The sequence below is a fragment of the Parasteatoda tepidariorum genome, chromosome 8 (genome assembly GCF_982258835.1).
Source record: "Parasteatoda tepidariorum strain Cologne lab strain chromosome 8, Ptep-v5.0, whole genome shotgun sequence".
In the NCBI taxonomy this organism is placed as follows: domain Eukaryota; kingdom Metazoa; phylum Arthropoda; class Arachnida; order Araneae; family Theridiidae; genus Parasteatoda; species Parasteatoda tepidariorum.
This window is the reverse complement of record NC_141762.1, coordinates 64,686,197-64,708,222: the sequence shown is the minus strand read 5'-3', so window position 1 is coordinate 64,708,222 and position 22,026 is coordinate 64,686,197. Positions and strand designations below refer to the sequence as shown.

The following is a 22,026-nucleotide window of genomic DNA, read 5'->3' as shown; positions in this document are numbered from 1 at the left end:
AAGCTCGATAATCATTGGCCTTTTGTAAATTATATCAGGAAAATGCGCCTTTCGTTTGACAAGAGAGGACCGAAGGGTGAAAGTTCATCTTCGTTCAGAACCCCATGGATAGATGGCAGCATCATCATTCGCGCGGCCACTTTCTAATTTAGACATAGATCTGAAGGGGAAGAAAATTTCTCCAGATTCCTTTATCTATGGTACTGTTCAGCGACTAACCACAGGACTTTCGATCTCACAGATTTTACAAGCATGCACTCGATAGGTCTTAACGGAGTTGAGAACCGAAGTTCGATTCTCTAACCATTGGGCTACCACGGCCCACAATAAACTGCGATTTTTACTGTAATTTTTTTTCAATCAGTAGCAAATTCACCTGTGATTTGAGCTAAAATCTTTAAAAATATTTATAATATGCAATGAAATTAAGCTAATATTATATTATTTAATATTGTTTTTTTAATTTTTTGAAGGAAAAAAAATCAAACATTCATACTAAAATTAAAGCACGATTAAAATAATAAGTTCACACTATGACCTTAAGTTTTAGCTCAAAACATTCATATTATTCAAAATATATTTACAGTGTTTTAGATATTTATCTAATGAATTTTTTTAAAATGTTCGTAAACGTAAGCGATCTTAAACTTTAAGAACAAAATGGTCTTAAACTTTAAAAACTTCAACATAAAATATGTAATTTAGTGTCAATTCAAATTCTGACGAATACTTTATAATTTTTTCTTATTGCTCGCTATATATATATATATATATATATATATATATATATATATATATATATATATATATATATATATATATATATATATATATATATATATATATATATATATATATATATATATATATATATATATATATATATATATATATATATATATATATATATATATATATATATATATATATATATATATATATATATATATTTTCAATTAGAAATGTACATCAGCAGTTTATTCAAAAGTTGAGCGTACGATGATGCAAGAAATTTTATATATTGCAATTTGTATTTATTATTATTATTTATTATTATTATTTATTATTATTTGTATTTATTATTATTATTTATTATTATTTGCATTTATTATTATTTGTATTTATTATTATTTGTATTTATTATTATTTGTATTTATTATTATTAGTTATTATTATTTGTATTTATTATTATTATTATTAATATTTTGTATTAAGTTACAAAACATTAATTATTGATATTTTGTAAATTAGTATCCATGCTTGAAGTATCTTTGTACAAAATTTCAATGCAAAAAAATAGTTTCATTAATAGTCATGTTGTTTCTAATGACACTAGGACAAGCTAAGCTCACCAGCAATTGGCTTTTTGCGAATTAAGTCAGGAAGGTGTGCTTTTCGTTTGACAAGGAACCACCGCAAGGGTGAAAGTATGTTTTAGCTCAGAACCTCACGGCATGGTAACAGCACTCAATCATAAGATCACTTCCTTTGACCATAACTCAATTTCATCTTGAGGTACCTTTTGATAGGTGGAAGTTGACATAGTCGGTAACTACTATTTCTAAATTGATAATGGAAATCGCTCTATTTATTTTGGGAGTACATGAGATACCGACCGGCCTGTGTAGGGGACAGGGAACTGTTTTTGCATCAGAAAGGTCGTGGGTTCGAATCCCGGGCAAGGCATGGATGTTTCTTTCACTCTGTGTGTTCTATGTCCTTTCTCCTTTGTGTGTGAATGTGACCCGCCCTATAAACGGGAATGGCGTGGCAGAAGTCGAATTCCTGGCCGTAGATGGCGCCACTGAAAAACGGGGACAATCGCACCCCCACTGCCTAAACAGGCATACGACAACAAAAAAAAGTACAGGAGATTTAAAGAAAAAAATGCCGAGTATGTAATAACGTTATCAGTTCTTTGTTTACAAACGCTGCGCATAGCAACTTGGGTTCTGAGTTGGTTCAACTTATATGTTTCAGCCTAGAATCCCAAGTGGTGCCTAATGCGTGAGTCTTTCCTGAAGTGAATCCCTGTTTTCCCAGACCAGATCATGATTCTTTAATAACTTGGCTAACACGGGCTATACATACTCATAAGAAAAACTTTGCAAAATTATTATTTCTGATTATGCCTCTGTCGTGTTATGCTAAGCAACCCATCTGTGATAAACTTACTGAATGGTTTACAAAATTTTTTATGAGTTTGACTAGCATAAATACGTTATTTTACAATAAACAATTACCTTTACAAAACGCTATTCGTGGGTTTTTTCATTTGAGTAATGTTTTTCTCTTTATTTATTTTATTCATTTATTTTATTTTTATTTATGAAATAGAATGAAAAAAGCGTTTCAATAATGAATGGCCTCCACTTAGTCCTCGAAAAGAAATGAAAAATGAAAAAGATATTATTTTTAACCGTAAAGAGACGAAAAAGAATTTTATTTTTAAGAAAAAGCTTTCTTTCGCTTCAAAAATAATGAAGATAAAGAAAATTTTTAATATACGTTAGCAATCCTGAATGTTTAGAAATGTAAAAACGTTTTAACAAGAATTCCAAATATATACCACGTGTTTCGAAAACATAAAAGTGATCTCAACAGACTTATAAGAGTGGTAAATTAAGCGCGAAGGAAACAAAAATGTTATCGAAATCTAACGAATTCTTCGTAAGGGAAAGGAACTTAAAAACATAAAAACCAGTTGGATTTCCTGATGAAATTGAGGCATTTCTAAAAATCACAATTACTCTTTGTCTTTTTCTATGTTTTGGGTTTTAATCCCTGACTTCCTTCGTAAGAATTCCTTAGATTTTAATAGTTTTGTCTTTAAAATTATTTCCCAGCCTTCAATGCATATGCGTTATTTTTGACAAGGATTCGAAAATATATATTAAGAGTGGTGATTAGAGAATACTCTGTGCATTTAAATTTGAATCCATATTTCGAATGTTACCTGCTTCTGGCTGCCAAAACTGCTTTGACTGCACAAACGGGTTCACGTGTATCTCCAACCAGAAATGTTACGTCACAGAGTTCTGGCATACTGGCAAGAAACTTCATGTCCTCAGCTAATCCGGTCTTGTTTTCAAACACCGAATAGTCTTCTGTTTCTTCACCCTCACCCGATTCATCGGCCATCGTCAGTGCTAAAAAGAAAAAATAAATTGGTAAAAAATATATTAGAAAAACAATAGAATTTTCTAATGTGGTAATATAATAATGTAATACAGATTTTCAAGAATTCAGTTGCGTGAGCTCTTATTGTACAAGAGGAGCCAAACTCAGAGGACTTTCAATCATATTCTTTAATATATAGTTTCAGAATCCTTTTCATAAACGAAGTAAAGAATAGTATAAACACGAGTAAACAAAATAAAAATTAAGGAAGGAAAAAAACCATTAGCGAAATTTAATGAATAACTACTTAAAAAAAGGAGGGAGATGGAACTTTATAATCTGTTTGATTTCTTGAGGAAGGAGAAAAAAGTTTAAAAGTATTAGAATCAACTCCAAGTTTTACCAATCACTCATGCTGATTTTATTATTTTTCATCCCATCTTCCTCACTAGTAATTTTGCGGACTTTGATTTTGTTTTCCTATCTTAAATATTACCCTCATGTAAGTACTTTTTTTGACAGGGATTAATATATATATATATATATATATATATATATATATATATATATATATATATATATATATATATATATATATATATATCAGGGTTTAAGCTGAGTCTAAAAATTCATTAGCAAAAAAGCTAAAATCTGAAAAAAAGTTTTAGCAAAATGCTAAAATGCCATTAGGTTTATAAAATTACTTTATATCAAACAAGTACTGTAAGTTATCTGACAAAGAATAGCTTAATGTACAAGAATATCAAAAAGAATACCTATAACAAAAAAAAAACACATTTATTATTTATCAAAACATTTTGGTTTATAATTAACAATCTTCCTTTCTTTCATGTTTGCCCATTTTACAAATGATTCTTGAAAGTTAAATGCACTTTCAGGGCCCTCAATATTAATCATTAACAAATTGTTTACATGGTTGATTAACAACCTGTTTCGAATATTAGTTTTAATCAAATTAAGGCAGCTAAAGCCCCTTTCGCACTCAACAGTGCTCATTGGTATTGTTGCACAATACTCTGTAACAGAAGTTATTAATGGGTACTGTTCAGACACATCATTGGTATATAAAAATAAAAGTAATTCATTAAATGACATGTTTTTACATCGTTGCATTAAGATGTGTTTAAATAATCCCTATTCACAAAGTAATTCAGTTTCTGTAAACTGAAAATCTTTTCTGGGAGATTCCGAAAACAAATTGAAAATGCAACGGATTTCCTCTACACCATAATGCTGTAATTCTTTCGAACTATGGGGCATCCTGCTAGGTATAAATATATTGAACATTTCGATTTTATCCAAATCTCCCAATCTATCAGTAATATTTTCAATGATACAGTTTAAAAAATTGTGCATCAAATTGCGGAATCTTTCCCTCTGTTTCAGTCCATCTAAAATTATATGGCCCTGAAACTCAAATTTTTCACTTTCCTTCTTAGGCACATCATCTAAAAAACTCATATAATGAGTGCCGGTGCCATTTTTTATTTCTTCTAAACTTGAAATACAAGCCTTCACACTTGATTGAACATATTCAAAATTTAAATTAGATTTTTGAAATATGAGGCTTAATTTATTAATGTTGAACATGATATCATTCATGATGGCAGTGGTTGCTAAAAACAAAAAAGTAGTTATATTTTTTAACAACCCTTGAGCAACAGGACGTTTGTCTTCCATTAAAACACTAACAAGAGCTTGCCAGTTGCAATCCAGTGCTGTAACTGAATTCCCCAAAGACAACCACCGAGTTGTTGATAACTTTATGAATTTCCTTGATTTTTGTTCAAGGATATCTTGAACATTCTTCAATCGCCTGGTATTTGCAGGGGAGCATTCAAAATAAGAGTGAATTCTTTTTATTATGTCCTGAAACTTTACCAGGTAAGCATTCTCAGACGCTGCTTGGCTCACGGCTAATGCTAGCCTATGTGCCACACAATGTACTGAAATTAAATGCGGATTTTGGTTTTTGAACAGAGCAGCAACCACCGCTCCAACACCAGTCATAACGCTAGCGTCATGGTTCTTCTTGCGAAAGATATTTAGATTTTTTCTCCTTCTTGTTTGATCAAGTTTTTTCATGGATGTTAGCCTCATGGTTTTTCGCGGAAACTTTTTTTTTAATGGAATTCAGTAAAATCCTTTAGCAAAAATGCGAAAATGCTTTGTTGAATTTTAGCATTTTTGAGGGGTCTTTTCGCATTTTGCGAAAAAAGCTACCGTAGCGGAAACCCTGATATATATATATATATATATATATATATGGTTATCCAGGTCTTTGGTAGGGAAAGAGGGTATAAATTTGATTTATTAATTATTAGAGTGAGGACAGCTATAAAAGTATACACGAATTCGTTGTACTGCTCAATAAAAGCTAGAGATAATCTTGCAAAGTAAATCCGTGAAATGTCTCGCTTTAGGAAATAAGGGAAATCTTAGTAATTATAATTGGTTTATTAATAGGTCGCGTGATTCCCCCAAAGAGCAAAGGGAAAAATGTCTTACTTTTAATTAATGCATACTTGAGCCAAAAATAGATTAAAAGATAGGATATGAATTTAAAAGTGTGAGAAAGCTTTTCGTTTTGAATAATAAATTAAGAAAAGGATTTACCGAAAATGAATAACATAAAAAGATTAATGAAGCTTTTTATGTTATATATATATATATATATATATATATATATATATATATATATATATATATATATATATATATATATATATATATATATATATATATATATATATATATATATATACAGTGTAATGTTTTTTCTCGCCCCTCTGGTGCAGGTCAGAGAGATGCATCTCTATTTGTGCTTCTTTAACTCGATATGTTTAGACTTAGGTTTCTGCGGAGATATTTAATTATTTACAGAAACGTTAATCAGATATTTTATTCTTTATTTTATAATTGGCGTTGAACAGTAGACCTACTTCTAAGTTAATGAATATCAGAGTTCAACTCCGTAGCCTTGTAATTTTGAACCCTACCCAGAAGAAGAGGGAAGTCCTGGATCATGCTTTGAGACAAATTAGCCGTCATGGAGGACTTTTTGATGGAACTATTCCTCATTAGTGTGAGGTGAAGAAACCTCCCACGATTAGCCTGGAGGCAAGGGGACTCATGATCCGTCTACCTCTGAGGATATTTTATGTTAACATTGTGTCATTATGCGATATTTTATCTTAACAACAGTGCGAGCCGGGTGCGGTATTCGTATCGACCAGCCATCGCTGGGATTTGACCCCGGATCACCTCATTGGCCCTAATCAGCCACTGCCCTAATAAGATATTTACGAAAAATTATTTTGAAAGCTTACTTAACTGAATAAAAGTAATTTTCTTTAAACGTAAAAATTGACAAAGCTTGAGTCTTCCCTCCTCTGGAACACGTTCCGTCTACCTCGGGTTTTCAGGACTGATAAATGATAATGGATGATAAGGAGCACTAAAATGCTCTGGGAATGACCAAAAATTACAATTGAATTTACAATTGACGAAAAATATATTAGAAGCCTAAAATGCATTGAACTTAAAAATTATTTTTGATTGTTGGAATATTTTATTTTTCAGTCTAAAAGATTCAATATTAAGAAATTTATTATACTATGCAAATGAAAATATTGAAGTCTAGGTGACACTTTTTTTTCACGTAGTGACACTTTTTCTCATTTGTTTCTCGCAAAGTGAATAATTAAATACTAATGTTAGGATTTGTTGCTAATTTTTAATTTTTTTCATGACAGTACAACTATTATTTTGACATTAAAATACACTGATTCACCGAGACTTCATAAAATATAATGATGCTATTAATCTGCAAAATTTATTATTTAAATTAGCCTAGATTACGTGACGGGGTGTTACGTATAATAACCGTTCACTTAGTTAAAACAAATACAAAAAAACAAATGCACACAAAGTAGTACTCTTTTTTTAGTATAGTTAATTAACCAAACTCTATTTTCATAATAGATTTAATATATTATTTAGATATCATGCTAATTTTTAACTATAAAACTATTTTTAGTTACATATATTGTTTAAGAATAATAAATACTGCTATGATATTTAGCATGGGGGAGAGTCGTACAAATACGGGTTGCTATTTTCCAATCCAGCTGCTTTTAACGACCCGCTCCCCTGTTTGACATTTTCTTAAATAAAAAATAACTTGATTCTCAACTTTTAGTTCAGGTAACAAATTTTAAAAGAAATAAAAGTTTTCATTATATTTGTTACCAGTTACAGTCAAGAGGAAATTCTCCAAAAGAGAGAGTAAGTCGTTAAAAATCACTGGATTGTAAATTAGCAACCTAGTTCTTAAAGTATCCTTTTTTTTCTCTTAAGAAACTCCTTGAATACAATTGCAAGAGTTTTTATTTTTATGATAAAATAACCTTTTAGATCCAAAAACAAAACAAAAAAACTTAATGTAAAAATTCTATATTTTGAAGGATAAAAGAGTTATTTTTTGGATGCATGTTAAGTCCCTGTAATTTCCCACCCGATCGGGTAAAGCTAGGTATTAGTATATTTATTTATCGAATAAATTTGAGTGCGTTCAGGAGTAATAAAGAAAAAAACATTTTTTAACTGAAATATTTATTTACAGCATTATGATAAGTAAATTTGATAAATCATGGTACCTGCAAGCGACGTTAAGCGTGGGTGTTTATCCTGATTGGTTGCTGAAGCGTGGTACTTTTGTATGATATGATTCAAAAATAAGTTTTGATTAAAAATTTGATCCGAAAATTGATTCAGCGTGATAATAAACCAAGCCTAAACCTTTAACATTAACATACCGTCTTGTTTGTACACAACCATCTGATTTCAGTGATCTTCTTTTTCTCGAGTTGCAGGTACCCATTTGTATGCGTAGCAATTTGTTTGCTCCAGATATGTATTTCCTGTATATATACATGCCAAGCAGTTTTTAAATTTTTCCCAGATTAAAAATATTGCTTCAGAATAGTTTGTTTTTCAAACATTATGTAGATTAATCAATTTTCATTCAGCTTCAACAAATTGTAAATAAAAATTTAAAATCATTTTTTTATATTAAAAAAAGCGTTATTTGAAGAATTTCTTGTTAAAATTGTTTTATTTATTTTACTTCTTAATTTAAATAGTTATTTTAAATCGTTCATTAGTCTGCTCACAACTTTCTAATCCCTCTTTAAAATTAAGAGCTTACTTAATATTTAAGATGATATTAAGATGATTAATGAGTAAGAGCTTTACTGGATTAACAGCACGTTTCTGTTCCCTTAAATTAACATAATATTTATTTTTCGATACATAAGAAATGAACAAATCAACAAGTTTGTTGACAAAATCGATCAATTAAATAATAATACAAAGAACCAAATGATTCAAAATATTATATTAGTTATATTAATATTATATATCTGCAGATTAGCTAGGTAATTTACAACACAGTAACGGCTTACGAGCTTTAACGGTAATCGAGATATTAGCAATAGACACTCAATTTGATACCCCGGAGGGAGCTTCGACTCCTGGAAGGGTCACCCAAACAGGACAGGCTAAAGGAGAGACACCAAAACAAGTCTTCTAGGTTGGGGTTGAGCATAGGGTTAACTACTCTATCCTGTAACAAAATCCCAGTTCAGAAATCCTAAGGAGTTTTATCAGGATGAATTTCATCCCAGACGTCTTGGCAAGAATTTAGACTTGAGTATAGGAACTTGACACGCAGGCACTTTTTACAATTGTAGCCCTTAAAAAATCTGATCGAGAGAATGATGGTGATCCAGACAAAAAGCTGACTTTTGGAAAGTTTACAGGCAACCAAAAAAAAAAAAAAAAGAAGAAGAAGAAGGAAGACTGAGAATCAGATGAATTGATGCTGTAAAGAAAAGATCTTAAAACTATGGCCATCAATAGATGGAGAAACCTAGCATATGATCGTGCTAGGTGGGGTGGCTCTGACCTGTACTAAGCTGTCGTGCTGATGGAATTTGTGGCTTAACTACGAGATCTTATAATACATATAATTGATAATCCATAATGAGAATTGGTGAGTGCTGACAAATAGGTAGAACCTTCAAGTTTCTTTCTTTTTGTCTTAAAGTTTTTAATGGCAAGATCAACACAATCTAGATTTTCACCCTAGGAAATACAGTTACTAAAATTTAAATACACTCTCTGGAGTTTGTTTCAACTTTGCATTTTGCTTTTGCACCAATCATACTTTTAGTGCCATTTGCTTTGTTAACTTGAAATTAATTCCACGTAAGTTTTTTTTTTGCATTGAATTCAGTACAATGCCATGTACGGTGCTTATATTGCTAGCACAATTTAGATTTTCACCTTGGAAATACAATTACTAGAATTTAAATACACTCTCTGGAGTTTGTTTCAATTTTACATTTTGCTTTTGCACCAATCATATTTTTAGTGCCATTTGCTTTGTTAACTTGAAATTAATTTCACTGAAGTTTTCTTTTACATTGAATTCGGTACAATGCCATGTACGCTGCTTATATTGCTAGCACAATCTAAATTTTCACCTTGGAAATACAATTACTAGAATTTAAATACACTCTCTGGAGTTTGTTTCAATTTTACATTTTGCTTTTGCACCAATCATATTTTTAGTGCCATTTGCTTTTGTTAACTTGAAATTAATTTCACGGAAGTTTTATTTTACATTGAATTCGGTACAATGCCATGTACGGTGCTTATATTGCTAGCACAATCTAAATTTTCACCTTGAAAATACAATTACTAGAATTTAAATACACTCTCTGGAGTTTGTTTCAATTTTACATTTTGCTTTTGCACCAATCATATTTTTTGTGCCATTTGCTTTGTTAACTTGAAACTAATTTCACGGAAGTTTTTTTCACATTGAATTCGGTACGGTGCGTATATTGCTAGAAACTGCATGCAAACCGTGTGTTAAAAGAGTACTACACATAAAATAATTACACATGAAGTAATTACACAAAAAACGTAATGCAAATCCTATGATATAAAAATAGCACAGCATCGAAATAGCTTTTGAATTTTGGTTTAAATTCTGTAATTATGATGTTTCAATTTCAAACCCTATTCAAGTTTGAAGATCATATTTCAAAAAATATAAATACAATTTTAAATCAACAATTTGATTTTAAAGCTTGAACATAAATTAATATTGAAATGTGAATGAATTGAAATTTATTGAGTCATTAATATATGGGAAAATTATTGAATACTGTCGAAATTCGTTGTAAGAGTTGAAAATAAAATTAAGGAATCTTTATATCAGAAAGCCATTTTTCATGAGGAAACTAAAAAATACATTTCATTTTATTAAAGAATTAAAGTTATTCAAAATATATGTAAAATGAAAACTATATTAACAAGAATACTTCGAACTCACAATCAATGCTGAAAAGTTTTTTAATTTTTACCACAATTAAAATCAATTAAAATTCTCAAAATCAAGCCAGAAAATAAAGTTTTCTTAAAAATAATTAATTTTAAAAGAATAAGTTCATGTAATTCACATAATTTTTTCTGTAAAATTGCAGGCAGGCATAAATACTTATTATCTTTATACTAAAAAAAAAATATTTTACAATTGTGATTTTTTAAATTAAAATTTTTGCCATACCTGTAATTAAAACTACAAAATGAAAGTTAATTATTTCATGCTTATATCAAACGTATTACAATTAGAGGATGTACTAAATTTTTAATGAGATTTAGCGATTTTTAAGAGAATAATTATGTTATTTTATTAAAAAATTATTTCTAAAAATGATCATTGCTGAAAAAGCAAATATCACTAAAAAGCCAGTTTTAAACTCCTTTTAGAAATTACTTTTCAAGAAAAATATTGTTATCAACTTTGCAATTTTAATTCAGCATGACTTGTTACATTTGTTCGTGAATTATATCTTAAATAAAATTCTTTAAGTAATATGAATTAAAATCACATTGCGTTTTAACAATTTGAACGGCTTTAAACTTTTAGAGCTCAATTCAATTTCTAATATTTTTCTAAAAGTGATTGTGGAAGTTCTTATCTACCATCAGCCTGTTGCTTAACAGCCACATAACCCCTCTAGACAAATAATGTCCATTACCCATCATTCAATCAATGAAAGGATTCAAAAACTTTTTCTTAGTTGGGATCAACCACTTATCCAAAACAGATCTTACTACTAACCTGTCAATGATAACCTGTAACCCTTTTCATCAACATCCCAAACCTCATTGTTGACATCCGCGTTGGTGACAACATGGAGGACCCCTTTCCATCAATCCCGAATCCCCCACTCGGATTCAGTCCGCTCTTGATTCCTCTTCTATTGTAATCTTCTGCATCCAGGGATCGGATAGGGACTTGGATCTTCAGAATCCTGAAACTCCAAAAGGGATACTATCTTCTATCTCATCTCTGAAACTTCCACTGTGGATGCTGTTCGAGTGCGGGAGGAGGCAGGATGGATCTTAGATGATGTGCGCATGCGTCGTCACCCACGCGTTATTCTGCAGGCGGGGAAATTCCGAAAGAGGGAGGGTGGTAAGTCTTGTGTCTGGCAGTGAAGAAAAAAATAAGGGGGCTGAAAGGTTGGCGGGGATAGGATAGAATTGGTCAGGCGTTGGCGGGATTCCTTATGAATGGGGCAAAACGTTTCCTTCTAGCTTCAATCAATGCATGAATGAAAAGGTAGGTAGGAGACAATAGAAGGGAACTTACAAGCACCATAAAATATTTACTTTTGCGGCCACAGAATGTGAGACACCACGTGGTTCAATTTTTGTTAGGTGTCAATTTTCTGAAATAGTTAAATATCATTCAGGGCAAAGACAAGAATTGTTTTTATCTTTTTATTTTATCAAGTTCGGAGTTCATTAATAAATAAAACACAATGCGCAAAATAAAAAAAAACATACCACCCAAAATAACGTTTGATATCATCATTGTATCTTTACGTTCCAGGAATCAATCTTAATGGTTTGGTGATTCTAATCAATTAGCTAATCTTAATACTAATTAATTAGTGAAGACCATATTTTAGTTACGATATCAGTTACGTTAAGAAATCAGTTACGAAATCAGATGCACAAACGTACTTTGCATCTGACTGAAAATTGAACAAAATCGATCGAATAGTTCCTGAGAAATCGAATTTTAAAAAAAGCCAGATATGTAGATTTCGAATGTAGGTACTTTAAATAACGTCTGCATTAACTAATTAGCATTTGTCAAATGACCTCCTCAAAGCATTTAGATTGAATATTTGTACTATCTGACCATTAGATCAAAAGATATTTAAATTGTTTCGTTTATTTTTTGTGCCCTGTACACTTAAAATTATCAAACTTGGCTGTACTGAGTAATTTTTGTAAGAGTAAAAACTACGTTTTTCGACACTTAATTATTGCTAATCTTTATTTCGAAAAGAAATCTGAAATGAGAAATGAATTCAAAAAAAAAAGTATGCTACTTTTGGTACTTTATTACCCTCTTTTTTAATTTAATCTTTATTCACGTTAGTTAGATTTACTTATACGTAGCATCAAAATATACAGGGTGTCTATAAAGTTCCGGACCCATTTTGATGTTTAATAACTCCTAAAATAATAAAGATAGATTAAAATTAATAACATAAATGGTTAGATAGACTCAAAAAGTTTCATGACCTTTGTCAGTGAACTTCCACGTGTGCCCCCTTCGTCGCAAGGAGAATATCAAGTCGATTGTCAATTTCACGCCAGGAAGCGGCAAGCATATCGGCATCCACAGAGGTTATTGCGGTTGTAAGCTGTTGCAAACGCCATCCTCCTAGGCCTATCGTCCGGTTCCAAACCTTGAACAATTTGAACTTTGTATGCATGCAGTCTCAATTGTTTCTTAATAACCTTGTACACCATCGAAATTGGCATATCCAATTCTCCTGCCGTTGATCTCACAGATCTTCTAGGATTGTCTAAAAATGTCTATCTGACACGCTCAACGTCAAAATCACTTGTGCAGGGACGTCCGGAACGTTTCTTATCTGCGATACTTCCAGTTTCTAGAAAATTCTTTTTCCACCGCAAGATGCTGCTTTTGGGTGGAGGATCTTTTTGGTAAATTCTTCTGCAATTTCTCTGTGCTTGCACTATCGATTTCGTTTCTATAAATCACCAGAAAATCTGTGCTTTCTCTTGTGGTGTATGCATTCTCCTTAATATCCGCTCGAATAAAACATCACATAGGAAAGTACTACATAGAACAAACACATCAAAAGTAAACATAACATTGCAATAGTTGCCAAAAACAAAAGAGAGAAAAATGCAATTAATAAGCAGACGATATTTAGAAAAGTACAGATATTTAGACTGGAAAATAAAATTATCTGAAATTAACCACACGCGCAGACGTTATTTACAAATGTAAAGATATTCAAACCTGAAAAGGAAAATATATGAGTTATTCCATCAATAAATGCCATAAGTTTGTTTATATCTTTATTATTTCATGAATTAAACATCAAAATGGATCCGGGAATTTATAAACACTCTATACTTTATCTTCATTCGGATTTAAAATAATACATACAAAAGTACAATTCACATTTATTTTAAAATTTGTCTTTCCAAAATGAAATCTTTTGTTGTTTTATAATAGCACCTAAAGCGAAGTTAATCAGGAAAATCTTTTCCGTTAAGTAAGTGAATTTATTTCTGATTTTTTTCCCTATATTTCGAAGTTCAGATATGTTTTCTTCGCGCTGCAAGTTTAAGGATCTTTTGATTTCCCATAAGCTTTTTGCGTTCTACTAAGCGCAACCGATACCTTAGTGAATAAATAAATTAATCGATTATCAGAAAAACTCTTACAAAAAAGGTGAATTGAAAAAGAAAAAAAAAGATTGACCACCGTCAAAGAGGCACGGTTGCTAGGGACGAAAAAGAAACTGTTTTTAGTTGCGGAGTAGGAAAAGATATCCAAGGAAATTGATAAGAAAGTGAACGAAGATCGGGTAATGTTGACAAGCTTTTAAAAAGTGATTTCTTCAATCCGGCTGTATTGATTAAATTTATCTAGGATTTCATCAAGATTTCAGTTTTGATTTTCATCATTTTAAAATAAATGCTGCTCTGAATTAACAAAGCTTGCCTTTATTTTCATATGAGTCCTTATAGTCCAAGAAACAATTTAATAAGAAAGGATAATATTTTTTTTTAATAATCAGCTTTGAACAGCGGACCCAATTTTTGGGTTTACGACAGCTAATGATCACGTAGCCTTGTAATTTTGAACCCAATCCAGAAGACAAGGGAACTCCTGGATCAAGAATTGGGAGAAATTTGCCTTCGTGGTGGACTTTTTGATGGAACTAACCCACATTCGTGTTACATGAGGAGGAAAACCATGAAAACCTCCGACGGCACCGCTACGTTTCGAATATAAGTCACCTGACTGGAAAGTGAAAGGTGGAATTTTATTTTACGAACAACATTAAGACATTGGATTTGTGGCTACGAAAATTTAACTCCGTAGCTTTCCATTTTGAACACAACCCACAAAACAAAGTCCAGAACAGCTTAACAGCATTGGAACAGCTTAGCCTATGTAAAGTACTTTTGAGTGAATTTAACTTGTATTTGCGGAGGTAAATGGTGGTAAAAACCACGGAATTTCTTGTACGGTTACGCCAATGACCTAGATACTCTTACCCCAAGAGACTTTGCCCATCCGCCATGTGATACAGCTGCTCTACGCCTTTCAGAAAACAAAATATTTTCTTTAAGATAAAATTGAAAATTACTATTAGTCTGTTGGTCAGAGTGCGCTACATTGTGGTGCGTTGCGTAAACATAACAGCTGTGAATTTATTTCATTAATTGAAAGACAACATGAAAATTAATGCTTTAAAATATTTTATGCACTAGCTATGAGGAGGATGCAGAAACTAGCAATAACGAAACACATTTCGACCGCTCTCTGACTAAATTATTGGGACCGGATTTTCCAGATTGCGGTTAATCTCCATATTTTGAGGGTCAAAAGTATTGCTTTAGTAAATAAAATAAAATCAAGTCATGCAAACATACGTTTATTTTTATTTCTTTTAAAAGCTTTATTTCTAGGTTTACTTAAATAAGCGATAATCAATTCTTGGATATTTAAGAACCATTTTAAAATGAACTACTTTTTACGCAATTAAAATTGTTATAAGTAATTTTTTTAAAACATTCTGAAAAATAAAGCGATTTCTATAATTTTATGAAAAATCTTATTCTAATTCCAATTGAACAAAGGCTTTGCTCTCTTATTCTTCGAAAAATGTTTAACGACAAAAAATGACACTATGAACTAAAGGAAAAAGGTTAAGAAGTTCATCCACTTCAGATTCTTCTTTCTTTTTTTTTACTCAAACCAATGGTTTTATTTCGAGTACTTCACTGCCTTGTATCTCTTTCAAAGGTGAAAACACTTTTACAGAAATACTTTTACGTCTGCGTAGGAAAAGAACGCCAGTTTCTCCAATGGAGAACTACAATCAGTCAAAGATTCCATCATATGCAGTTTAAATCAGTTACTTAATTAAAAAAATAGTTGTAATTTTTTTTATAAAAAAATTTTAACTTAATGAAAAAATATTTGTAATTTTTTTAAAAACTGCCCAATTTTTATATATTTATTTTTATAAGAACAAAATTCATTACTAACTGACGCCTCTAATTCGAACCTTTGATTAAGAGACCACTGAAAATAATTTATGTATATATATATATATATATATATATATATATATATATATATATATATATATATATATATATATATATATATATATATATATATATATATATATATATATATATATATATATATATATATATATATTTTAATTATTTAAAGACGTATAATACACATGAAAGTCAATAAAGTTTACTTTTCGGTTCAGTATAATGCTGAAATTATAAATTTAGGATCCATATATACATTTTTTCTTAAAATAAAATTAGTTTTCTAATCAAATATCAGAATCAAGCAAAATATTAATATAAATTTGAACAAAACCACAGTGAATGGGAGTAAAATATCATTAAATTTTTTATAAATTTGACAGATTTATGTGAACCATATGAAAACACAAATATCTTTATAATACAACTAAAAACATACATGTTTTTTTTTTCTTTTTTGCAATTTCCATGAGCAGTTTGTCAAATCAGTCTTACACGAAGAATGAAATTACTTGGAAAATAATCGACTGCAATCAATATTCTTGATAAACCAGTGAATAAAACTGAAAGTTTTTTTTTGCAATTAAAAGGGCTATCATCAGTTTGCCAGCTCAATCCGAAAAAAAAGATTGAACGATTGAAAAAAAGATTGATTGATCATAACTTAGGTAGTCAATGTTCACTATCACTAATAGAAAATTAAAACAGTTCATATCTTCAGAAATAATGCAAATAAATAAGTAAACTAAATAATTATGTATAAAGCTGGAGTCTTTTGTTATTGTGATTATCACTTTTAGCAAAAAAAAAAAATCACAATTTACCTATGTTTTCTAAAATTTGCGGACATTCAAAAACGTCAACAACACATACTCCGGCCTGTTGCCAACCATGAACAGAGTAAAAACATTTGGCAATCTTTGAAAAACAATGGTGTAATCTTTGTCAATTACTGGTGTTAAAATTTAAATACACCCTAAAAGGTAAGTATGAACACTCCAATCAGTATTTACTTGAAATATAGTAGTCATTCATACAATTTTTAGAGTTTTTTCAACACCTAAAAACTTTATAACTGGGTACAAAGAGTTTCTGATAAGCTGAATTGATTTTAGAGTTACATGAAAGGATAAAAAGAACTTTCATTAATATTTCTGACTGCTTTCTTAAGTCAATTACTCAGACTGTACTTTCCAAATTCAAAGTACCTCTTATATTTTGTGAGCTCATAGCACGAGTCCAGCGGCTGTTATCATGTGTCGTATCTCATGTATCGTATCTCATGTATCATCGTATCGTATTCTCATGCATCTCTATTGATGAAGTAGAAATCTTTAATTTGAATTAGCCTCTTACGGCAAGATGAAGTCGCATTATATGATTGAGCAAAGTCGTTTACAGAAAAGAAACTTTAAAGAATTCGTATGTTTAAAATTCAGCTTCTCGGGAACGAAAAGAGGAAATACAACCTATTTCGTTCAAATTTTATATTTTGCCATGATAAATTACATTCTTCAAAATGATGCAAAATTTTTAGGCTGAACAATTAAATATTTTTCTACTATTATTAAATAAGATAATAAATATTTACAAAAAGTTATGTTTTGCGTAAAATTATCTTTGGATAAACGAATTTTAAAATTGTGTGCAAAAATGCTTCAATTGGTTTCTTAAGATATGCAGGAAGTAAAATTTCCATTAAGAGGAACCCATTGAACCACTCTCCCGACCAAACTATTGAGACAGTATTGCGGCTACCCCCTATATTTCAGAGGTTAAAAATTCGAATCCGTCGAAAGAAGGTGTATTATACAGAGAATGTACGCTTTTTTTTTGTCTGATCTCGTAGCTTAAAATATTGTCTGCACTAATTAATTAGTATATTTGAGATCCTTCTCTCAAAACATTGAAATTAATTCCTAGAACGGAAATATTCGATCATTAGAACAAAAATTATTCAGGATGATCCGTTTTTTTCTTCTTTTTGTTCATTGAACATTTTTTTACTAAGATGCTTTTTACGTATCAACTTCAGTCATATTGATTTTTCCCTTTTATTATTTTACACTTATCAGAAAAATAAATAGTTTCTCCAAACAAAAACATTCCTTTCATTACGAAATTAAAGTAGTAAATATTTTACCTTTTTATTTCGTATAAGCAGGTACTGAGAAATTTAAAACTATTTAATTAAGTATAATGCCATTAAGACATCAGCCAATCAATGCTTTAGTTCGAAAATTGATTAGTTTTTAGCTCAAAGATTGATCATAGTATCAGTTAAATGAGCTACTTTGGATTGATAATCAATTTCATTCTCCGAACTGAAAGCATTTTAATTTGACTAAATCCTATATTTTGTGACCCTTATTTTTAAAGAGTATTTTGTTTCATGAGCTTATTTAAGTAAGCCTATCCACTTAACTGATTGTAATAGAGAAGAGAAAAGATGTGAAAGAATTTCCATTTGAAATCGTCAACTAAATTATCTGGGATTTAGCTACGATTAAGTCTTTTTTTTTTTATCAAATTGTTAATTTGTTATTCCAGGAATAGGGTATTTAGGATATTTGAAACGAATCTAGAATAAAAATAAATGGACTAAAATTAGAATAAGCTCTGTTAGTGTCTGTTAGTGAAATCACTATTGATTATACTTCTTTCGAAAAAATTATTTTAGAATATGACGATTTTCCAAGAAAAATCTTTATTTATAGAAACATCACTGTGTGTATTTCATTAAATATTGCTCATTAGATATTTAGTTTAATTTGTTATATATTATTTAATGATTATTAATTCTTGTTCAATTTTGATTAATGTCAAACAGATCGTAATTTAGCAGTACTATCATTTAAAAAAGAGTTATTATAGATTGATCAATTTCATCGAATTAAAAGGATCTTAATTAAATCAAAACTTCTACTTTGTATCTTGGAATTTATTTTATTTCATTCTATTTATTTTATTTTATTTTATATTATTTTATTTTATTTAGCTTAATTCTGTTCTGTTATTTTTTATTCTGTTCCATTCTATTCAATTTAATTTTGAACTAAATTCTAAATTTCTAAAACTGATTTAAATAGATACTCGAGAAGGCGTGAAAGAACATCTACATCAAATCATTAACCAAATTATTTGAGACCTAGCGATGATTAAGTTTTTTTTCAACCAAATGTGAATTAAAGTAAGATGTTTGTCTTAAATCTTAATGGTTTCGTAAAAAAAAATCTAAGTAAGCTTCACTTGCTTAGCCGTTATTTCCCTTACTACTTTTGCAATAATTCATTTTAGCATACTGTATTTTCTCTAAAGCAGCTATTATTTAAATAACTGAGAGATTCCGTCCCCTGCTCACCAACCCCTCAAATGGCCCCTTATTTATCTCTATATTTTTTTTTCAAAAATTCGATACTTATTTAAAAAAAAGATCGTTTTGTTTTGTTTATAAAATATATAATTATTATAATTTTATGCAAAAAAAACATTTTGTCAATAAGTAAATTGTTACAAAATAAACGATTTTTGGGTTTTAAATTTAATCAAACGTACTTGAAAATAATATTGAAACTGAGAAAAAAAATGCATGACATAATACGAAATAGGGGCAGTTCCATATGTGACGGAATGACATTTTGACTTGAAAAATAACATTTCATTTAAGTTTCTATGTATCTAATTTCAAGTAAACATTGTTTTTTCTCATGCATATCATTATTATTGGTATAATGCGATTCATAAACTAAAAAAAAGGATTTTCTATCTTTTTTATTTTTAATTTTACGAACTTTTTATTTGTGTGACGGAATGACATTTTGGCAACCAAGCTTTTGTCATGCTGCTTAAAGCTGGTGGTTTTTGTAAATTTTGCAGCTATTATTTTTCTGAACTGTCTTTTACTTTCAGTATAATATGTAAGCAATGTAAAATCTGAATTTGGAAAATTAACCTCAGGTTGGCTAGCAGTTATTAGCATCTATTTGCTGTGACGGAATGACCGTGACAGAATGACAAAAAGTTTAGTGGAAGAAAGCTTTCATTTAAAAAATGTTTTATTAATATGTAAATGATAAAAAGAATGTAGCAGATAAACAGGATTAATGTGTATGTAACCGATAAACAGAATTAGTAAAAATTTCAACAATTTGAAAATTAGCTTGTCTCTGAAGAGGTTTTATATCTAACTTGCCAATTACACATCTTATCTTCTTTCTCAGGAAATTTATGCATAAATCAATTTTTGTCCCGTCTTCTTTTTAGTACTTTAACATCTAAATGGTCTATCAAAGTAATTTGAGCCACATATAAATGTTCCTTTTCTGAAATATGGGACAGTGATTAAAGAGTCTCCTCAGTCATGTTTTCCTCTTCAAAACAGTGGCCTTCTTTCAAATCATATACTTGGTTTTGGTTAAAATTAGAAAACATTCTAATTTTGATGATTCACTTCTCAACTACATGAACTTCTAGTGCACGTCTCTTGTCTCTGGCAATGCTGCTGTAACAAGTGACCAGCTGAAGTAATTCTCTTTTGCCCTCTCTTAACCCCTTGGGGACGGGTGATTCAGAAAAGCATTCGTACAAAATCAGAATCAGGATGTAATTAAATAAAAAACGGTAACTTAAATGCAGTCGTTTCTAATTTGACAGACTTACTTTGCTTTTACTTTAATTATTGTTAGTTTAATCACATATATAATCAATGTTAATTCAAGGTATAACTAAATAGTTTTATTTTTAACAAAGTAATGGTGAATTAAATAAATCAAACAATTATAACTCCACCCACAAGTAAACTGCTAAAGAATTACTTTGATTACCAGTTTTATCTTTTTGCCCTGATCGATACGGTTTTATACTGGCACGTATTTGTGACAGTCGGCCTCGAAAGGGTTAAATAGAATAGCTGGACAAAAACAAAACTTCAACAATTTGTTGCTTCGACTTTATGAAATCATAAAATTCTTTTGTATGTTAGGTGCCGTTTTAAAGCATCCAACTCCTTGTTTGGCTTTTTAAAACAACCTCACATTTACGTGGTATTTATAGGTGCATGTGTTGTGAGGTATTAATGAAATACACTTAACAAAAATGAAACACGCTTTACATCATTATCTGCTTCTTTAAACAAATGAAAAGCCTCTTTTAATGCACTCTTCGTTGCTCTGTCAGAGTTTGTATTATGAGTGAATCCTTCATACCACCTGGGGACTTGTAACTAACATCATCTTGACAGTTAAATTTTTTAACCAAAATAAACAGCTTATCGACATTCACTTAATTTAGTTTCCTTTGAGTTGAATGTTAAATACTTCTCACATTAAAACTGAATTAATTTTTTAAACTTTATTGTTGATTTTGGAAGGGAGTGTACAACTTTTTTTACGGCTTTCCCAAGATTTGTAGGGGGAATTTAAATTATTTGTATGTGAAGAGGTTGGTAGAATTAGATTTTTTCTTTGTTTACACAATCTCTGCACAACATCTAAGCTTTTAAGTTCAGCTTTTGTGGCGGAAGCCTTCTTATCTGCTTTTCTGTCTCTGGCTTTTTTTTTTTTTTCATCGTATTATGGTGATCTTGTTCCTTTTCAATATTCTAATCTGTCTTTCAACAGTTGTTTTAGCCATTAGGTTAATTGGAAAATAAATAATTCTCTAATTTTTGAATAGGCTTTTCAAGGACTCGTTTTGTCATTCTATCGCCGAGGATGTGTCATTCCGTCACATTAATTATTGGAAGTTAATAATCAAATGCATAAAATTATATAATCTCTCATTGATTCTTATGCCATATCTGCTTTATATTCCAAAATATACACATTTTCATTTTGAAATTTAGTTGCTGTTTAAAAAAAATACTAAAACATGTGACGGAATGACACAAAAAAAGTTACTTTTATTTTATATATTAAACTTAACATGACTTAAAGACTATGTTTTAAATGTTTAAATTTTGTACAATATGCATAATTTTATCAAAATATTGCAAAAGAAAGATACATTTATTTTATTTTATAAGTGTTATTCAAGAAAACAATTTCAGCACAAATGTGAACTATTCACTTGTCAGCCATGTGATTACTTTAGAATACTACTAGATTCAAGAAACTTAAAATTATCAAAAATGAAACATGAATAAGTAAACTTTGGCTATTTCTGAACATA

General features: G+C 29.9%; 1 protein-coding gene across 2 annotated transcripts in view; it reads right to left on the bottom strand.

Annotated features, from left to right (window-relative positions):
- The window catches only part of gprs (speckle type BTB/POZ protein), a 46,131-nt gene that overhangs the window by 14,418 nt on the left and 9,687 nt on the right, over window positions 1–22,026 (bottom strand). Inside the window, exons 1-2 of one of the 2 annotated variants that reach the window (XM_071181273.2) lie at window positions 11,339–11,617; window positions 2,957–3,149 (exon numbers count right to left, since the gene is read on the bottom strand). In XM_071181273.2, the coding sequence (XP_071037374.1) occupies window positions 2,957–3,141 (185 nt within the window). In that variant the 5' untranslated portion in view covers window positions 3,142–3,149; window positions 11,339–11,617. Of the gene's footprint in view, window positions 1–2,956; window positions 3,150–11,338; window positions 11,618–22,026 lie in introns of those variants that run through there. The other variant, XM_016047741.4, reaches the window with a different exon arrangement.